We start from the raw sequence: 20215 nt of genomic DNA on the forward strand, positions 1-20215 counted from the left end.
AATTGAGGGAAATGGATGATACATAGAAGAAAAACAGAGTACAAGTCAACATCAAGATCAGCATAACATCATAGACTGAACGGTCAGTTCAGGTGCTACCCTGTTCTATGTTCCATTATAAGCACAATGTCTGTTTAATATTATAGGCACACAATGAGTAAGATTATTCTGAGTTATGATGGTATAATATTTTGTCTTACCAATAAAAAGATTCCACTCTGTGTCCAGATCAGCCTGATTTGCCAGGCAGCCCTTCATTACGTTAAGACAGTAGTTGTTGCAAGGTTTCACAGTGGGCACTCCTCGGCAGTAAGGACAATACATCATCTTCATTAAAGCACGGATGCATCCTAATGCTGGAATTACCTATTGAGTTTAAAGAAGAAGAAAATTAATTTTATTGCCATGTACATAGATTTTGAGAGTGGTCTGGTTGTAGGTGCAGTTTTAGTTAATTCAAGCCTGCTCCACAATCCACCACAATTATGGTTGATCATCCACTTTGGTACTCTGTTCCCAACTTTTCTCAATTTCTCTTAATCCCTTCTTGAATATATTGAACAATAGCCACCACTGTATTTTGAGGTAGAGGATTCCACAAATGCACTAGTATCCGGGTGAATAAAACTTGCAATATCTTGGCTCTACTCTCCTTCATTAGATTCTGTTTCATTCATTTTCAATAAGGTGTTGACCAAACCTCGCTTCCACCACCACATCATTTTCCATTGCACTTCCGGCTGATATCGTATGGAGTCTGACCAAATGCTGACCTGAGTTCAAAGTAAATTTATTATCAAAACACTACCATACACTACCTTGAGATTCATTTTCTTGAAGGCATTTACAGAGAAAAAAGTGCTATAGAGTTTATGAAAAACTATACATAAACAAAAGATTGACAAACAACCAATGTGCAAAAGAAGACAAGGTGCAAATAAAAAGTCATACTGAGAAAATGAGTTTTAAAGAGTCCTTGAAAGTGAGTCAGTAGGTCATATAATCAGTTCAGAGTAGTGATGATTGAAGGTATCCATGCTGATTCAGGAACCTGATGGTTGAAAGGCAATAACTGTCCTTGAACCTGCTAGTGTGGGACCTAGGGCCTAGGTATTCCCTCTCTGATGGTAGTGATACAATTACTGAATAATGTGGCATAGAAAGAGACCCTTTAGCCTAACTTATCCATGCTGACCAAGGTGAGCTGGTCCCATTTGTCTGCATTTGTCTGATGTCCCTCTAATCCATTCCTAATCCAAATGTCTCTTACATGTCATAATTGTACTCGCTTCTACCACTCCCTCTAGCGGCTCATTCTATATACTCGCCACACTCTGTGTGAAAAATCTGCCCCTCAGATCACCTTCAGATCTTTCCCCACTCATCTTAATACTATGACTTTTACTTTTAGACTGGCAAAAAGACTGTAATAATCCAACTATGTATGTCCTTCATTAATATTTAAATCTCTATAAGGTCATCCTTCAGCCTCCTTCACTCGGAGAGACACAATCCCAGCCTGTCCAGTCTATCTTTACACCTCAAACCCTCCCGTTATGGTAATATCTTTGTGAATCGTTTCTGTACAATCTCTATCTTAACCATATCCTTCCTATAGCATGGCAACAATAAATGCACACAATGACCCAAGTACAGTCTTGCCTATATCTGGTAACATCCATAACAAGTTGCCCCAAATTTGTATTCACAGATCTGAAAGATGCAGACAAGCATGTCATACACCTTCTACACCACCATGTCTAAATGTGTAACCACCCCTCCAGCTGGCCATCCCTTTTCCTACTTTTCAAGTTGATATGGATTCTGTTTTAACCTTAGACATCCTTTTCTTCACTGCCCTCTAACCACCAATTTTAGTGTTATCAAAGTTACTATTTATGCTAACTACATTCTCATTCAAATATATTAATTTATATAACAAATATTAGAGGACACAGCATTGATCTCTGCATGCACCACTGGTCACAAGCCTCCAAACTGAAAACAACACCACTACTTCTGCCAACCTTCTGACACCAAACCAATTTTGTATCCAATTGGCTAGCTCACTCTGGATCCCATGTGATCTAATCTTCTAGAACAGCCTATCATGAGGGACTTTGTCAAAGGCCTTTCTAAGGTCTATGTACAAAACTTCTGCTGTCCTGCCTTTGTCAATTCTCTTGGTCAACTCTTCAAAATTCAATCAAATTGGTGAGACAAAATTTCCCATGCTCATAACCTTGCTGACGAGCCCTAATCAGTCCTAAACTCAACATGAGATTTAGGTTTAAATGCAGCCCCTCAGTTCTCTAATCTAAATGAGATAAAAGATAGAAGACATTCAGCTTGCAGCAAATCTGGACATCCATGTTTAATGGCATAGCTAGCCATATATTGTAGAAGCTCCTACCCTCTCTTTCCAGCAGCACTGACAAAACTCAATTGTTAGGTGGCATGGGTAGACCTCAGGAATAAGAAAGGTGTAGTCACTATAATGTATTTATTTTATAGAACTCCCATTAGCCAGAAAGAGATAGAGTAACAGATAAGCGAGCAGATAATGGAATGATGTTGAAACAACATAGTAAATGAAGTAGGTGACTTCAATTACCTTAATATTTACTTAGTGTCAGGGACTTAGAATTTGTTTGCCACATCTAGGAGAGTCCACTTGACCTTGTATTCGGAAATGAGCCTCAGTGGGAGAGCATTTTGTGAACAGTGACTGTAAGTTTTAAGAACTTGATGGAAAGGGGGAAGAATGTACCTCAGGGAATCTGCTCAATTGGGAAAAGGCAAAAATACAGTGGGATTGGGCAGGATTTGTGTAAAGTAGGTTAGAAAAGTTCAAAGTAAATTTATTATCCAAGTACATATGTATATGTCACCATATACAACCCTGAGATTCGTTTTCTTATGTGCATAATTAGCAAATATATAGAATCATTACAATAACAGGGTCAATGATAGATCAACCAGAGTGCAGAGAACAACAAAATATGCAAATGCAAATATAAATAAATAGCAATAAATAATGAGAACATGAAATAACAAGATAAAGAGTCCTTAAAGTGAGATCGTTGATTGTAGGAACTTTTCGGTGATGGGGCAGGTGAAGTTGAACGTAGTTATCCCCTTTATTCAAGAGCTTGATGGTTGAGGTGTAGTAACTGTTCTTGAACCTGATGGTGCAAGTCCTGAGCCTCTTGTACGTTTTACCCTTTAGCAGCTACGAGAAGAGAGCTTGACCTGGGTGGTGGGGATCTCTAATGATGGATGCTGCTTTCCTAAGACAGTGTTTCAGGTAGATGTGCTCAATGGTTGGGAGGGCTTTAGCCGTGATCTACTGGGCCCAATCCACTACTTTTTGTAGGATATTGTGTTCAAAGGCATTGGTGTTTCCATACGAGTCTATGATGCAGCTGGTCAATATACTCTCCATGATACATCTATAGAAGTTTGTCAAAGTTTTAGGTATGCTGACTCTCCGCAAACTCCTAAGCAGTGACTATTATTGGGTTAAATCCACAAATGACATATGGGACTCACAGAGACTTACAGCAGATCAGGCAACATCTATGGAAGGAAATGAACAGTTGACATTTTGGGCTGAGACTATTCATCAGGACTGGAAATGAAGAGCGTAGAAGTCAGAATCAAAAGGTGGGGGCGGGTGAGGAGCAAAAAAAACTAGCAGGTAATAATTGAGTCCAGATGAGGGGAGAGGCGGGTGCGTAAGCAGGAGTGTGATGGAAGGGAATAATGTGCAAGGTCTGGCATAGTGGGTTAGGTCCACAGAATTCATGGAGAGTTGATCAGGTGGATTCAAAATTCGCTTGGAACTAGTGGGTGGAACGAGTTGAAGACCATTTCTCAGAATGAAGACCGGTGACTAGTGTTGTGCCACAGGCATCAGTGTCAGAACCCTTGCTATTCATTATTGATATAAATGATTTGGATGCAAATACACTAGGCTTCATCAGCAGTTTGTAGACGGCACAAAATCAGTAGGTGTTGTGGATAGTGAAAAGCGTTATAGTACAAACCCCATTTCCAGAAAAGTTGGGATATTTTCCATAATGCAATAAAAACAAAATCTGTGATATGTTAATTCACGTGAACCTTTATTTAACTTACTAAAGTACAAAGAAAAGATTTTTAATAGTTTTACTGACCAACTTAATTGTATTTTGTAAACATACACAAATTTAGAATTTGATGGCTGCAACACACTCAACAAAAGTTGGGACAGAGGCATGTTTACCATTGTGTTACATCACCTTTCCTTTTAATAACACTTTTTAATCGTTTTGGAACTGAGGATACTAATTGTAGTAGATTTGCAATTGGAAATGTTGTCCATTCTTGCTTGATATAAGACTTCAGCTGCTCAACTGTCCGTGGTCTCCGTTGTCTGATTCTCCTCTTCATGATGCGCCATACATTTTCAATAGGAGATAGATCTGGACTGGCAGCAGACCAGTCAAGCACACGCACTCTGTGTCTAGCTGTTGTGGCCCGTGCAGAATGTGGTCTGGCATTGTCCTGCTGAAATAAGCATGGATGTCCCGGGAAGAGACGTCGCCTTGATGGCAACATATGTCTCTCTAAAATCCTAATATATGCCTCAGAGTCAATGGTACCTTCAATACGTGCAACTCACCCATTCCATGGGCACTGATGCACACCCATACCATCACAGATGCTGGCTTTTGCACCTTTCGCTGATAACAATCTGGATGGTCGTTTTCATCTTTGGCATGGAGAACTCAACGCCCGTTTTTTCCAAAAACTAGCTGAAATGTGAACTCATCTGACCACAGCACACGGTTCCACAGTCTTTCGGTCCATCTGAGATGAGCTCGGGCCCAGAGAACTCGCCGGCGTTTCTGCATAGAGTTGATGTATGGCTTCCTCCTTGCATAATACAGTTTCAACTTGCATTTCTGGATGCAGCGACGGACTGTGTTGAGCAGCGGTCTCCAACCACCGGGCCGCAAAGCATGCGCTACCGGGCCGCGAGGAAGCGATGTGATTTGGCGACATGAGTCAGCTGCACCTTTTCTCATTCCCTGTCATGGCCACTGTTGAGCCATTACGCATGTGAGGTCATTACCCGCGTGTCATCCATGTCAGCGCCGGAAGGAGATCAACTCCTCAAGCTTGCAAATGATGGCGGGCTAGAAATTTTGTTTGACATAACATCTCTGCTGGCATTCTGGATCAATGTCAAGGCTAAAAATCCTGAGATAGCCACGAAAGCACTGAAAATGTTGCTTTCATTTCCAACATATCTCTGCAATGAATGCAACGAAAACTAAATTGCGGAATAGACTGGACATAAGGAACCCCCTTCGAGTATCGCTGTCTCCCATCACCCTTCGATGGGACCGTGTTGTTGCGGGAAAACAAGCCCAGGGCTACCACTGATTCAGTGATACTGGTGTGTTGCAATGATTTTATATGCTTGTACGGGGAAAATATGTGCTGCGTGTTTAATATCCAAATGTTACTTAAAATGTTATGATGCTATTGACTTATATAACCATATAACAATTACAGCACGGAAACAGGCCATCTCTGCCCTTCTAGTCCGTGCCGAACGCTACTCTCACCTAGTCCCACTGACCTGCACTCAGCCCATAACCCTCTATTCCTTTCCTGTCCATATACCTATCCAATTTAACTTTAAGTGGTAATATCGAACCTGCCTCCACCACTTCTACTGGAAGTTCGTTCAACACTTACTTCAAGCTCCCCTGTCCTCCCCTGATAATTGACTTATCACTATATTCATGCGAGGAAAATATGCGCTGTGTGTTTAATATTAAATTCGTTAGATAAACTATTTTAGAAAGGAAATTGAGTGTATTAGCCACTTATCATCGATATTCTGGTCATGATTGACACCCCCCTCCCCCCACCCGGACAGAATCGCCAAAAACGATTTGTAGAAAAAAACTGTACACACATGTGCACTGGTTCCCGCGCAAGGCCTCACGGTCATTGTAGTCTTTCTTGGGGTAAACCCAACGTATTTGACTGCTACTCTTGTCCGTTGGCAACCCTACCACCACTGCCCACCCCCCCCCCCCCACCAGTCGGCTGGTCCGCAAGAATATTGTCAATATGAAACCGGTCCGCAGTGCAAAAAAGATTGGGGACCCCTGGTGTTGAGTGACAATGGTTTTCCGAAGTAGTCCCGAGCCCAGGTGGCTATAATTGTCACAGTAGCATGACGGTTTCTTAGGCAGTGCCGCCTGATGGCTCGAAGATCACGCGCATTCAACAGCGGTTTCCGACCTTGCCCTTTACGCACTGAGATGTCTCTGAATTCTCTGAATCTTTTCACAATATTATGTACTGTAGATGTTGGAAGACCTAAATTCTCTGCAATCTTGCGTTGAGGAATGTTCCTTTTGAACTGACTAACAATTCTCTCACAAATTTTGGCACAAAGGGGTGAGCCACGACCCATCCTTGCTTGCAAAGACTGAGCCTTTAACAGACGCTACTTTTATACCCAGTCATGATACCTCACCTGCTACCAATTAGCCTGCTTAATGTGGAGTCTTCCAAACCGGTGTTACTTGAATATTCTGTGCACTTTTCAATCTTATTTTAACTCTGTTCCAACTTTTGTTGAGTGTGTTGCAGCCATCAAATTCTAAATTTGTGTATGTTTACAAAATACAATTAAGTTGGTCAGTAAAACTATTGAAAATCTTTTCTTTGTACTTTTGTCAGTTAAATAAAGGTTCACATGAATTAACACAGATTTTTGTTTTTAATGCATTTTGGAAAATATCCCAACTTTTCTGGAAATGGGGTTTGTAGATTACAAGGGGATCTTGCACACAGGCATTCTCCATAAAGGGAATTCACACTAAATCCGGGAGAGAACACCTTAGGAGAACACCTTATACACAACTCGAGGGATCGCACTACTACTACTGCTACTTAAGTACTTTGGGAAATTGGCTGAGGAGTAGCAAATGGATTTCGATACAGATAAGTAGGAGATAATGAACTTCTGTAAGTCAAACTATCGTAGGACATATCAAGAATGGTAGGACATTTGGGAACGTAATGGAATAGAAGGAAGTTGGTGTATGTGTATTGTTTATTGAAAGCTGTAGACAGGTGGACAAGGTGGTGAAAAAGGCGTTTAGCAGGCTGGCATTCATCCATCAGGACACTGAATGTAAGAGTTAGGACATTATGTTGCATTTGTGAGAACACACTTGGAGTACCGTAGATAGTTTTAATCACCCTGCTAAAGGAAAGATATAGTTAAACAGGAAAGATTGCAGAAAAAAAAATGTTATATGGTCAGGTTAGCCAAGTTAGGAATGTAGAATGAGGGCCACCTTATATACATTATGAAATGACATGACATGGACATTAGGACATTGGTAGTTAGTACTTCATAGAGTCATAGAACACTACAGTACAGAAGCAGGCTGTTCAGCCCAATTAGGCCACACTGCACTGTTATTCTGCCTGGTTCCATTGACCCGCACATGGACCACAGGCCTCCATACCCTCCTGTCCATGTACTTATCCAAACTTCTCTTAAGTGTTGCAATTGAACCTGCATTACCACTTCCACTCGCAGTTCATTCCTCAATTGCACCACAATTTGGTTGAAGTTGTTCCCCCTCAGGTTCTACTTAATATTTCACCTTTTAACCTCAATCTATGGCCTCTAATTCTAAACCCAGTCAACCTCAGTAAAAAGTCTGCTTGCTCTTACCCTATCTATACACCTCATAATTTTGTATACCTCTATCAGATCTCCCCTCACTCTCCTACACTCCGAGGGATAAAGTCGTAACCGATTCAACCTTTCTTATAACTCAGATCCTCAAGTCTCAGCAACATCTTGGTAAATTTTCTCTGCAGTCTTTCAATCTTATTGATATCTTTCTTGTAGGTGGGTAGCTGACACTACACACAATACTCCAAATTTGGCCTCGCCAATGACTTATACAAGTTCAACATAACATCCCAACTCTGATTTATAAAGGCCAGTGTGTCAAACGCTCTCTATACAACCATACCTAGCTATGCTGCCGCTTTGTATGAATTATAGACCGGTATTCTCAGATCCCTTCCACACTCCTCAGTACCCTACCATTCACTGAGTAAGACCTACCCTGGTTGGTAACACCTCACACTTGTCTGCATTAAATTCCACCTGCCATTTTTCAACCTATTTGTCCAGCTGTTCTAGAGCTTGCTGCAAGTTTGCTAGCCTTCCTTGCTGTCCACTTCTTCCCCCCCAACCCCCCCCAGTCTTGATCTCATCTGCAAATTTGCTGATCTAGTTTACTACATGGTGTACGACCAGAGTTCTAAAAGAGGTAGCTGAGGAGATCAAGGAGGTATTAGTAATGATCTTTCAAGAATCACTAGATTCTGGAATGGTTCTGGAAGACTGAAAGATTGCAAATATCACTCCACTGTCCAAGAAGGGAGAAAGCAGAAGACAGGAAACTATAGGCCAGTTAGTCTGACCTCAGTGGTTGGGAAGATGTTGGAGTCAATTATTAAGGATGAGGACTCAGGGTACTTGGAGGCGCATGATAACATAGGCCATATTCAACGTGGTTTTCTCGAGGGAAAATCTTCCCTGACATATCTATTGGAATTCTTTGAAGAAATAACAAGCAGAATAGATAAAGATGAATCAGTTGATGTTCTGTATTTGGATTTTCAGAAGGGCTTTGACAAGGTACCACACATGAGGCTGCTTAACAAGCTATGAGCCCATGGTATTACAGTAAAAACTCTAGCATGGATAAAGCAGTGGCTGATTGGCAGGATGCAAAGAGTGGGAATAAAGGGAGCCATGCAACACACATCAAAGTTGCTGGTGAACGCAGCAAAGGGAGCCATTTCTGGTTGGCTGCTGGTGACTACTGGTATTCCACAGGGGTCTGTGTTGGGCCCGATTATTTTTTACGTTATATGTCACTGATTTGGATGATGAAATTGATGGCTTTGTTGCAAAATTTGTAGATGATACGAAGATAGATAGAGAGGCAGGTAGTTTTGAGGAAGTAGAGAAGTTACAGAAGGTCTTTGACAAGTTAGAAGAATGGGCAAACTAATGACAGCTGGAATACAGTGACGGGAAATGTATGGTCATGCACTTCGGTAGAAGAAATGAAAGGGCTTTAAATGGAGACAAAATACACAAACCTGAGGTACAAAGGGACTTGGGAGTCCTTGTGCAGGGTTCCCTAAAAGTTAATTTGCAGGTTGAATCTGTGGCGAGGAAGGCAAATGTAATATTAGCATTCATTTCAAGAGGACTATAACGTAAAAATAAGGAGGTAATGTTGAGAATTTATAAAGCACATATGAGGCCTCACTTAGAGTATTGTGAGCAGTTTTGGGACCCTTATCTCAGAAAGGATGTGCTGAAACTGGAGAGGGTTCAAAGGAGGTTCACGAAAATGATTCTAGGATTCAATGGTTTGTCATCTGAAGAGTGTTTGATGGCTCTGGGACTGTATATGCTGGAATTCAGAAGAATGAGGGATGACCTCATTTTAACCTATTGAATGGAGAAAGGCCTTGATAGAATGGATTTGGAGAGGATATTTCCAATGGTGGAAGAGCCTCATACCAGAGGATAGAGCCTCAGAGTAGAGGGGAGTCATTCTAGAAAGGAGATATGGAGTAATTTATTTAGCCAGAGAATGATGAATCTGTGAAACTCTTTGTCACAGGCAGCTGTGACACTAAGTCTTTATGTATATTTAAGGCAGAGGTTGATAGATTTTTGATTGGTTAGGGAATGAGGGGATATGGGGAGAAGGCAGGAGATTGGGGCTGAGAGGAAAATTGGATCAGTCATGATGAAATAGCGAAGCAGACTCGATGGGCCAACTGGCCTAATTCTGCTCCTATATCTTACGGTCGTATGGCCACCTGGAGGTTGGCCATGAAGTTTCAGTCATTTGGCATTTAAGATAAGGTAGTAAACTGGATAAGACTTTAGCTTTGCGGGATAAGCCTGAGATTTGTAGTAGATGGTTGGCTGTCTGACTGGAAGGCTGTGACTAGTGATGTGCTAAAGGGATCCATTTAGTCCATAAAGTCCATTGTTGTTTGTCATCTATATCAACAATCTGGATAATAATGCAGAAAACTGGATCAGCAAATTTCTGAATGACACCAGGATTGCGGGCATAGTCGACAGTGAGGAAGACTATCAAATCTTACACCAGGATCTAAACCACCTGGAAAAATGGGTAATACATGTCAGATGAAATTTAATGCAGATAAGAGTGAGTTGTCCCTCTCTGGGAGCACAAAGCAGGGTAGGACTTACACTGTGAGCAACAGGGCACTGAGGATTGTAGTAGAACAGAGGGATCTGGGAATAGAGACCTCAAATTCCATGAAAGTGGTGTCACAGGTAGATAGGGTCGTCAAGAAATCTTCTGGCACATTAGCCTTCATGAATCAAAGGAATGAGTACCGGAGTTGGGATATCATGCCGAATTGTAGAAACAAATTGGTGAGGACAAAATTAGAGTATTGTGTGCCGTATTGATCACCTCCCTACTGGAAAGATGTCAGTAAGATTGAAAGAGTACAATGAAATTTTAAAAGTTATTGCCAGGACTTGAGGACCTGAGTTAAAGGAAAGGGTTGAATAGGTTTGTACTTTATTCCCTAGAGTGTAGGAGAATGAGGGGAGATTTCATAGAAGTATACAAAATTATGAGGGATATAAATAGGGTATAAAAATGAGGGGTATAAACGCAAGCAGGCTTTTTCCACTGAGGTTGGGTGCAACTGGAACTAGAAGTCATGAGTTAGGGGTGAAAGGTGATATGTTTAAGAGGAATATGAGGAGGAACTTCTTCACTCAGAGGGAAGTGAGAGTGTGGAATGTGCTGCTAGCATAAATGGTAGTTTCAAATTTAATTTCACCATTTAAGACGAATTTGGATACGTTCAATGTAAAATTTATTATCAGAGTACATACTGTACATGTCACCACATACAACCTTGAGATTGTTTTTCTACATGGGGGGAATGGTATGGAGGGCTTTGGTCTGGGTGCAGTTCGATGGTATTAGGTGGATTGATAGTTCGGCACAGACTAGATGGGCCAAAGTGCCCGTTTCTGTGCTGTAGTGTTCTATAACTCTATGATTGGTAGCCAGGAGTCTATTTTCTTATGTCAATTACAGGCAGGCATAGCCTGAAAGTGAGAAGGAAAGTTTAAAATAAATTTTGGAGCCAGATATTTCTACACAGAGAACAATGTGGCTGGAACTATCTGCCAAGGGAGATAATAGCAGATATGATAGTAATGTTTCAGAGATATTTAGACAGTCTCATGACTAGTGGGATATAGACCATGTGCAGTCAGATGAGATGTTCAGTACAATGCCATGTGATTTTTACTCACAGCCTTTATCCGTTATTTTCATTATCTTTTCATTTCAATGCTTCAAGGAAAATGATTCACAGTGAAAATTAATAGTGAAAGATCAAAGATGTCTGAGTGCTACTCATTATTAACTCAGTTGAAACAAATGTTTAAAGAAGGTCACATTGAACTTCTATTAAGCTTTCTCATATTGATTTAATTTCAGTGTTATCACTGAAATTATGTGTGGAATACTCATTCATAGTGTTTTTCAACAGCTGGATTCATTTTCAAAATTATAGTTTGAAAAATATAAATAACTATCACTGTGTTACCATCAAAATTTCACAATAGGAAGTCTAGTTAATTGGAAATTTGATTTTCATGAGCCAATCAAATCAATCAGTCAAATTAAATATTAGTTGTCTGGATTGCTGATAGCTCGCCAGCTAGTACACTGTGCAAAGGCTGTACCATTCTGACATCCACAGGAATACACTGCAGTCAGATAGGTGCCTATCTCTCTTGGCCTTTGGACTTCTTGATCAGTCTATGGATTTTCTGTAAATTGGTGAGCCAAGGGGACAATATAATCCACTGAATCTGTTGCCACTCAAAGCAATTCCATTCAATCCTAGTCCCCCTTTTAAATCTTTGTAACCTATTTGATAGCACAGTCCTATTGACATCCCCAATTTTTATACCTGTACCCTACACATTTCAGTGGCCAAATAATTTAACAAACTCCTGCATTTACTGCTGTACCATTCACTTAGAGCATCATTTAAGTATAGTTTTCTCCTTTTTTTAAAACTGCAATGTATGGTTACATTTCATGTATTGTGTTGTACTGCTGTCGCGACGTTAACAAATTTCAAAACGTATGTCGGTGATACCAAACCTGATTCTGACTCTGATGCTGATCCCCTTCGTTTGTTTGGGACACGATGCCACTTAGTTTGGACAGGATACTGTTGCTGAACAGTTCCTACCTAGTATCAAATGCAGGCCCTTGTCCATACAATACACTGTGCTTACAGCAAACAGTTTTTAAATAGTGTTAGTTGCGTGTGCTTGTGTTGAAAAAGCAGTGATTTCTGTTACCGACAGTTGGCGAGAAATAAGCAGTAAGACAATTCAGAACTCTTTTGCTCAGTGGAGTTTCAAATATTCAGGCTTGGAGGTGTCAGAAACAGCTGGAAGTCAAAATGAAATGATTTCACTACTTCAACAAGTTAGGCACTATGAAGGTATTTGAAGGTATCGACAATCATCTTGAACGTTACAAAGAAAATGAAGATTTAGAGGATCCAATCATCAAAAGCATTGTATGAAGGCAGTTTATTGTCTAAACTAGCTGTCTCCACTAATTTTGTTCATTACACTGGATGAAGTCCTCTATCAATAACTAGTAGGAACTAATACATAGCTTTATAGCACTGGTAGTCAGATTGGTAATGTTCTAATTTGTTATGTATTTCATTTAAATACATAACTTGCTACTCAGTTAAACATTAGTTTGGATTTATTATACCTTTTTAACCATTTCTATGAAACCGGCTAATTTGGCAGCCACTTAATTGGGCCAAACTGGTTCTGATTTGTCCCAAGAAACCAGAATCTAGTGTATTGCCAAAAGTCAGACATTCTGCAATGACAGCTGAGCTGGAGGAGGAAATCGGGGTAACCTGTGGGTAGGATCTTGCTTTCTACCATGACAGCTTCATCACTGCTTGTGATCTGTTGTGCCTCATGGATGTAAAAGTCTAATTCAGCTATGCATTGAGCAGAGGCAGTGACTATAAGACAGGGGCTGGGATCAGCATAATCTGAATCATCCTGAAACTGGAAATGCAATGATCTTCACTCAGGTCAAAGGAAAAATACAGACAAACTTCAGACTGGGCTCAGGCAGCAATTGTTGCACTGATAAGGGCAGGCCCAGCGCGCGCACTTTTGTCACCAGACCCCATTAAGTGAGTGATTAAACTATGTGCAATTGCCAAACAGCATTTCTGAAACAGTGTGGTTTCAATCTGGAAAGTTTTCTGCACTTGAGAGTAGCAATGATTTGAGTGGACCACATACACTATTTTCTCATCTACTTTGCAGCAGTGACCTTTGTTCTCTCAGTTTCTGAAACCTCATTACCAACAGCAGGCAGCTCAAGCCACAGAGGAGATTACACTCAGTGGATTACTTTTCTTTAAAGCTCTCAATGGCCTGGGACTGGAGTACATCACAAGATTCTCCAAATCCAGAACTGCAAATATTGATGCATTCTCCCAGGCCAGCCTTCCCAGCCCTATCTGCATTCAGTTGGCTCTTTCAAGCAGGCCACATCATTCACATGCCTGATCCCAGACTGCAAAAACAAACACTCTGTGCTGATCTCTGTCATAGGAAGAGATTACCAAGTGGAGAGAGGAAAAGATCCAAGCTTCTTCTCAAAGACTCATTAAAAAATAAAAAATCCTAGGAGTCACTGGCCCAAAACTGCTGGGAGTGGAGAAGCAACAATTGAGATGGCACTCAGAACCCCACAATTACATGTGGTCATATCTATGGATCTGAAATTAACATCTTCAGTCACCACAGAGCCCACAGACCCAAGGTGGAAGGAAAGCATCCTCAAACTCGAGGCATGACATGAATAGAAGATGCTATAAAGTGGTCAAGAAAATATTGCAAATCCAAAGCCCTTTAGGTGTTTGGTGCAGAAACCCAACAGATTTCGTTCACCATCTCAAAGCAGCTTTGCCTTTTCCCAAAAACACCTTCATGCTAAATAGACTAGATTACTGCAACACACTTTTTACTGGCTTTCCAAAGTAATCTATTGTTAAACTTCAACTCATTCAGAACACCACTGATAGACTTATAACTAAAAGCAGGATGAGGGTGCATATCACTTCCATCCTAATGACTCTGCGTTGGCTTCCTGTATCTTTTAGAAATGATTTTAAAGTTCTTTTACTTTTCTTTAAAGTTCCTAGATCTGGGACCGGAGTACATCACAGAATCGCTTTCATTTTATAATCCTGCTAGAGCTGTCAGGTCTCCTTTCTCCGGACTCTTAAACTTAAATAATCACTCTCAAAAGATAACTGGCAGATCAGCTTTTTTTGAACTACACTCTTAAACTGTGGAATTCAATATCTAAGGGATGCCAACTCAGTTGACACTTTTAAACACCAGATCGAAACCTATCTATTAAACTTTGCAACACACATCAAAGTTGCTGGTGAACGCAGCAGCACACATAAAAGTTGCTGGTGAACGCAGCAGGCCAGGCAGCATCTATTGGAAGAGGTACAGTCAACGTTTCGGCTGAGACCCTTCGTCAGGACTAACTGAAGGAAGAGATAGTAAGAGATTTGAAAGTGGGAGGGGGGAGGGGGAGATCCAAAATGATAGGAGAAGACAGGAGGGGGAGGGATGGAGCCAAGAGCTGGACAGGTGATTGGCAAAGGGGATATGAGAGGATCATGGGACAGGAGGTCCGGGGAGAAAGACAAGGGGGGGGGAACCCAGAGGATGGGCAAGGGGTATATTCAGAGGGACAGAGGGAGAAAAAGGAGAGTGAGAGAAAGAATGTGTGTATAAAAATAAATAACAGATGGGGTACGAGGGGGAGGTGGGGGATTAGCGGAAGTTAGAGAAGTCAATGTTCATGCCATCAGGTTGGAGGCTACCCAGACGGAATATAACGTGTTGTTCCTCCAACCTGAGTGTGGCTTCATCTTTACAGTAGAGGAGGCCGTGGATAGACATGTCAGAATGGGAATGGGATGTGAAATTAAAATGTGTGGCCACTGGGAGATCCTGCTTTCTCTGGCGGGCAGAGCGTAGGTATTCAGCAAAGCAGTCTCCCAGTCTGCGCCGGGTCTCGCCAATATATAGAAGGCCACATCGGGAGCACCGGACGCAGTATATCACCCCAGCCGACTTTGCATCTTTTTACCTTTTATTTCCATGTTTGCATTTTATCCCATTTTAAAGTACTTTGAGCTACAGAGTCTGTATGAAAAGTGCTTTGCTTTATGGTGCCAGCGGTAGGAATGGGGTTCGACTTCTGCTGGTGTCTGTAAGGTGTTTTGACGTTCTCCCAGTGGCCATGTGGGTTCCCTCCATGTGCCCTGGTTTCCTCCCACAGCCCAGAGACATACAGTTAGGGTTACTGAGTTGTGGGCATGCTGGTGCCAGAAGTGTGACAACATTTGTGAGCTGCTCAGCTCAATCCTTGCCAATTTGATTTGACGCAAGCAACACCGTCTTGGCCTTTAGAGGTGCAGTTCATTTTGTACGAACATCACTTCCTGTACATAATCTGTTTTTATATCGTTTCCTCTACTGGTTAATTTGGATTTCAACTTGAAACACCCGATAGAAAGACATCTACCTCCGCCCTCTCTGTTTCCCCTTAAATTTTACATCCGTGAGCCTTAAGTTTTGTTCATATCGGCAAACATTTAGTGGATGTATTTTGAAGGAAGAATTATGTTTATCACTTATCGTTATTAAGTATCATTATGCCATGAGTTTACTCTCGTTTACATGGCATAGTTACAGGATGTTGTATGTGTGGTATACCTTGGTTAACATCGACTGTGGGAATAATCGATAGTATTAGTATATTCAGGCGCACTTCAATTTTCTATTGAATTCAATACATACTTTCCCTTCTACAGTTTTACATGTAAAGAACGCATTAAAAACCCTGAAGGAAGCATCTGTCTCGGGTGATTTTTGAGCAGGTGTTTAACATACTGCATAGCTTTGTAGATCCGCACTGCTAGGGCAGTAGAGATACACTGTAGTGTGTTTTGATATACGTGACAAATAAAGCTAATATTTAGAAACTTTGTTCACTGGAAGGTAGGAAATGAGGGAAGATCTTAGAGAGGAAAAGAAATTATAAGGGGTGCAGATAAGGTGAATGCTTGCAAGCTTTTTGTCCTCAGGTTGGGTGAGGCTAGAACTCAAGATCATAGGATTAGCATGAAAGGTGAAATATTTAAGGGGAACGTGAAGTGCAACTCTGTCACTCAAAGGGTGGTGTGAGCATGGAAAGAGATGCAAGCTGAAGTAATAGATGTGAGTTCAATTGTAACTTTTAAGAGTGTGGATAGGTACATGGACAGGACAGATATGGAGGGCTATAGTGTAGGTGAAGGCAGATGGGAGTAAGCAGAAGAGCAGGTCGCTACAGACAGGATGGGTAGAAGGGCCTGTTTCTGTGTTGTATGCTCCTGGACTCATCACTCTAAGACCATAAGATAGAAACAGAATTAGGCCATAGGGTCCATCGATGATCCATGGATCCATGGTCCAGCCATTCCGTCAATGCCTGATATGTTATCCCTCTCAACCCCAACCCCCAACAATGGTTGTGAAGAAAAAACATTTCAGGATGTATATTGTATACATTCTCTGACATTAAATGTACCTTAAAAGCCTTTACTTTGGCTTCCACAGCTGTCTGTGGCAATGAATTCTACAGATTCACCAACCTCTGGCTAAAGCAATTTCTTCTCATCCAGCGAGTACAGGCCCAAAGCCATCAAACACTCCTCATACATTAACCCTTTTACCCTCAGGATCATTCTCATGAACCTTCTCTGGACCCCTTCCAATGCCAGAACATGCTTTCTTAGATAAGATGCTCACAATAAGTTGAGACAGAATACGAAGTTTACGACATGTCAGTTTGAAAACATACTGTACTTGAGAATCAGGCATAATTAACAAATAATCATAGATGAGTATAGAAAAAGAAGCATTAGAGCAGAGAGAGAGACTAAGTGAGAAGCCATCAGCAGCTAACATAAAAAGGAACCTAAAGTCTCTGTTTGACATATTAATGGTACGATAAAGTGTGGGCTAATTAAGAGCAAAAAGGATGAATATTTAATGAGTACTCTGTGCTATGGATCATTCTGGGATTATGAAATTATAGATAGCATAATTATGGATTAATTAAAATGAGAATCAGTCTTTAGGAATAAAACCTGTAACCAATAGGTACTTTGTGACTAGTGAAACCAATTATTGGGTGTGGGACATTCTCTCTTCCATTGAAACTACATTGGGAAAGACAATAGATTACTGTTTCTCAAACATGAGAAAATCTGCAGATGCTGGAAAGCTAAAGCAACACACACAAAATGTTGGAGGAACTCAGCAGGTCAGGCAGCATCTGTAGAAAAGAGTAAACAAGGGATGTTTCTGGCCAAGAGCCCTCCGTTGGCCCAAAACATCAACTGTTTATTTCTCTCCATAGAAGATGACTGGCTTGCTGAGTTCCTCCAGCATTTTGTGTAGGTTACTGTTCCTCCCATTAGCACACTGTTAAAGGTGTATCCCTGCCACTTACTGCACAGTTCAGGACAGGTCTGTTGTGTCACTTAACCTTCCGGTTAATTGTACATTCATTGGGCCGTCCTTCAACACTGTAACAAAAGGGTTCCTGCAGTTTGTACTCAGAGACCTTTGGAACAGACACCAGTATTGAATATTCATGCAAATTGAGAAATGCTACCATTGTAAATATGTACAGTAATACTGTGAACTTTTCTGACTACATTCAAAATAAGACCATAGGAGCAGAACTCAGCTACTCGGCCCATCGAGTCTGCTCCGCCATGTCCTCATGGCTGATTTACTATCCCCCTCAACGCCATTGTCCAGTCATCTCCCCGTAACCTTTGACACCCTGACTAATCAAGAACCTATCAACTCTGCTTTACTTATACTCAATGACTGGGCCTCTGCAACCGTCCATGGCAATGAATCCCACAGATTCACCACGCTATTGCTAAAGAACTTCCTCCTCATCTCTGTTGTAAATTGGAATCCCTCTATTCTGAGGCTGTGCCCTCTGGGCTTAGGATCTCCCACTATAAAAAGCATCCTCTCTATATCCACAATATCTTGCACTTTCAATATTCGATCGGCCAGAGCCATCAAACATTCCTCACAAGTTAACCTTTCATTCTCAGAATCATTCGCATGAACCTCCTCTGGGCCCTCTTCAATGCCAGCACATCTTTTCTTAGATAAGGGACCCCAAATTGCTCACAGTTCTCCAATAACTGCAAAAATGACTGTTGTACTGTGGCATTAACATTTACCATTATGAAATGCTTTGAACGGCTGGTCATGGAGCACATTGAAGCCTTTCTCCCAGCTACATTGGACCCTTTCCAGTCCACTAATGCTAGAATTGATCCACTGATGATGCAATAGCTCTGCCCTCCACTCTGTTCTGTCATATGCTCTCATATGCTAGGTTGCCGTTTATAAACTTTGGTTCGGTATTTAACATCATCATACCCCTGAAACTGGTGGGGAAATTGTCCTCACTAGGTTTCAACACTTCCCTCTGCATGCAACTGGATACTGCACTTAACAGAAAGACCATAGTCAGTTTGTATGGGCAGCGACGGCTCGAGTCCCATTGCGCTGAGAACTGGTGCTCCCCAGAGCTGAGCTCAGCCCACTGCTGATGCATGAATGTGTCGCAGGTTCTAGCTCAAACTGTATCATCAAGTTTGCAGATGACACAACAGTGGTTGACTTCATCAACAACGATGATGAATCAGAGCATAGAGAGGAAGTGGAGCGGCTGGTGGACAGGGTGTAGCAAGAACAAAGTCTGAACATGGAGAAGACCAAGGAAATCATTGTGGACCTTAGGAAAGTTCAGATGAACCATCCCCGTCTGCGCATATTTGGCTCCTCTGTAGCGAATTAAGTGCACCAAGTTCCTGAGGGTTCACATCACGGATGACCTCAACTGGTCCCTCAATATCACCTTCCTGAATAAGAAGGCACAGCAGCGCTTCCACTTCCTGAGGAGATTAAGGCAAGCGAGGCTTCCCCCTCTACCATCTTAACTGAATTTTACAGGAGCATAATTGAGGGCATCTTGACAAGCTGCTTCTCCATGTAGTATGAGAGCACAAGAGCATCGAACCGGAATTCCCTACAAAGGACCCCACCTATCCATCCAGCACACTCTTTGACTCTCTACAATCAGGTAGGAGACTTTAATGCATAAAGACAAGAATGGTCAGGATAGGAAACATCTTCTTCCCGCAGGCCATTAGGCTTTTGAACTCACTGCTGCATTGCATTCAGTGTCAGCAGATAATTTGTACAGTACCCTATAATATTTAATTTATGCACTTTACTTTGTATATTTATAATGCAATTCATTTGTAGATTTAATTCATACTTTTGTAACTTATTGGGTGTTACTTGTGTGTTTTGTGTATGATTCTGCTTTACACCCTGGTCTAAAGAAATATTGTCTCGTTTGGCGATATACATGTACATAGTTAAATAACAATAAACTTGACTTGACCTGAAGTGCTGTCTGACCAATACCTTATGTATCGTCAGCATCACATCCTTGCTCTTGTATTCTATTCCGCTCAGGATGAATGCTAACATTACATTTGCCTTTCTTAGTGCAGACTCAACCTGTACCCCGACTTTTAAATTTTCTCCCTGTTTATAAAATAATCGTTGCCTTTATTTTTTCTACCAAAGTACATGATCATAAACTTCCTTATACTATATTCCACCTGCCATTTCTTTGCCCATTCTCCTAATCTATCCAAGCCCTCCTGCAGACTCCTTTCTTCGTCAACACTACCCCACCACCAACATATCTTCATAATCGTCTATGAACTTGGCCATAAAGCCATCAATTTTGTCATCCAAATCGTTGACCTACAACATTAAAAGAAGCAGTGCCAATGCTGTCTCCTGCAGAACACCACTAGTTACTGGCAGCAAACCAGAATA

At 41.3% G+C, this 20215-nt stretch overlaps 1 protein-coding gene across 1 annotated transcript in view; it reads right to left on the minus strand.

Annotated features, from left to right (window-relative positions):
* The window catches only part of LOC140197991 (glypican-6-like), a 797317-nt gene that overhangs the window by 199578 nt on the left and 577524 nt on the right, over nt 1-20215 (minus strand). The window contains exon 4 of the mRNA XM_072258749.1: nt 201-366. Within this exon, the coding sequence (XP_072114850.1) occupies nt 201-366 (166 nt within the window). The remainder of the gene's footprint in view (nt 1-200; nt 367-20215) is intronic.

The sequence above is a fragment of the Mobula birostris genome, chromosome 5, assembly GCF_030028105.1.
Source record: "Mobula birostris isolate sMobBir1 chromosome 5, sMobBir1.hap1, whole genome shotgun sequence".
Classification (NCBI taxonomy): Eukaryota; Metazoa; Chordata; class Chondrichthyes; order Myliobatiformes; family Myliobatidae; genus Mobula; species Mobula birostris.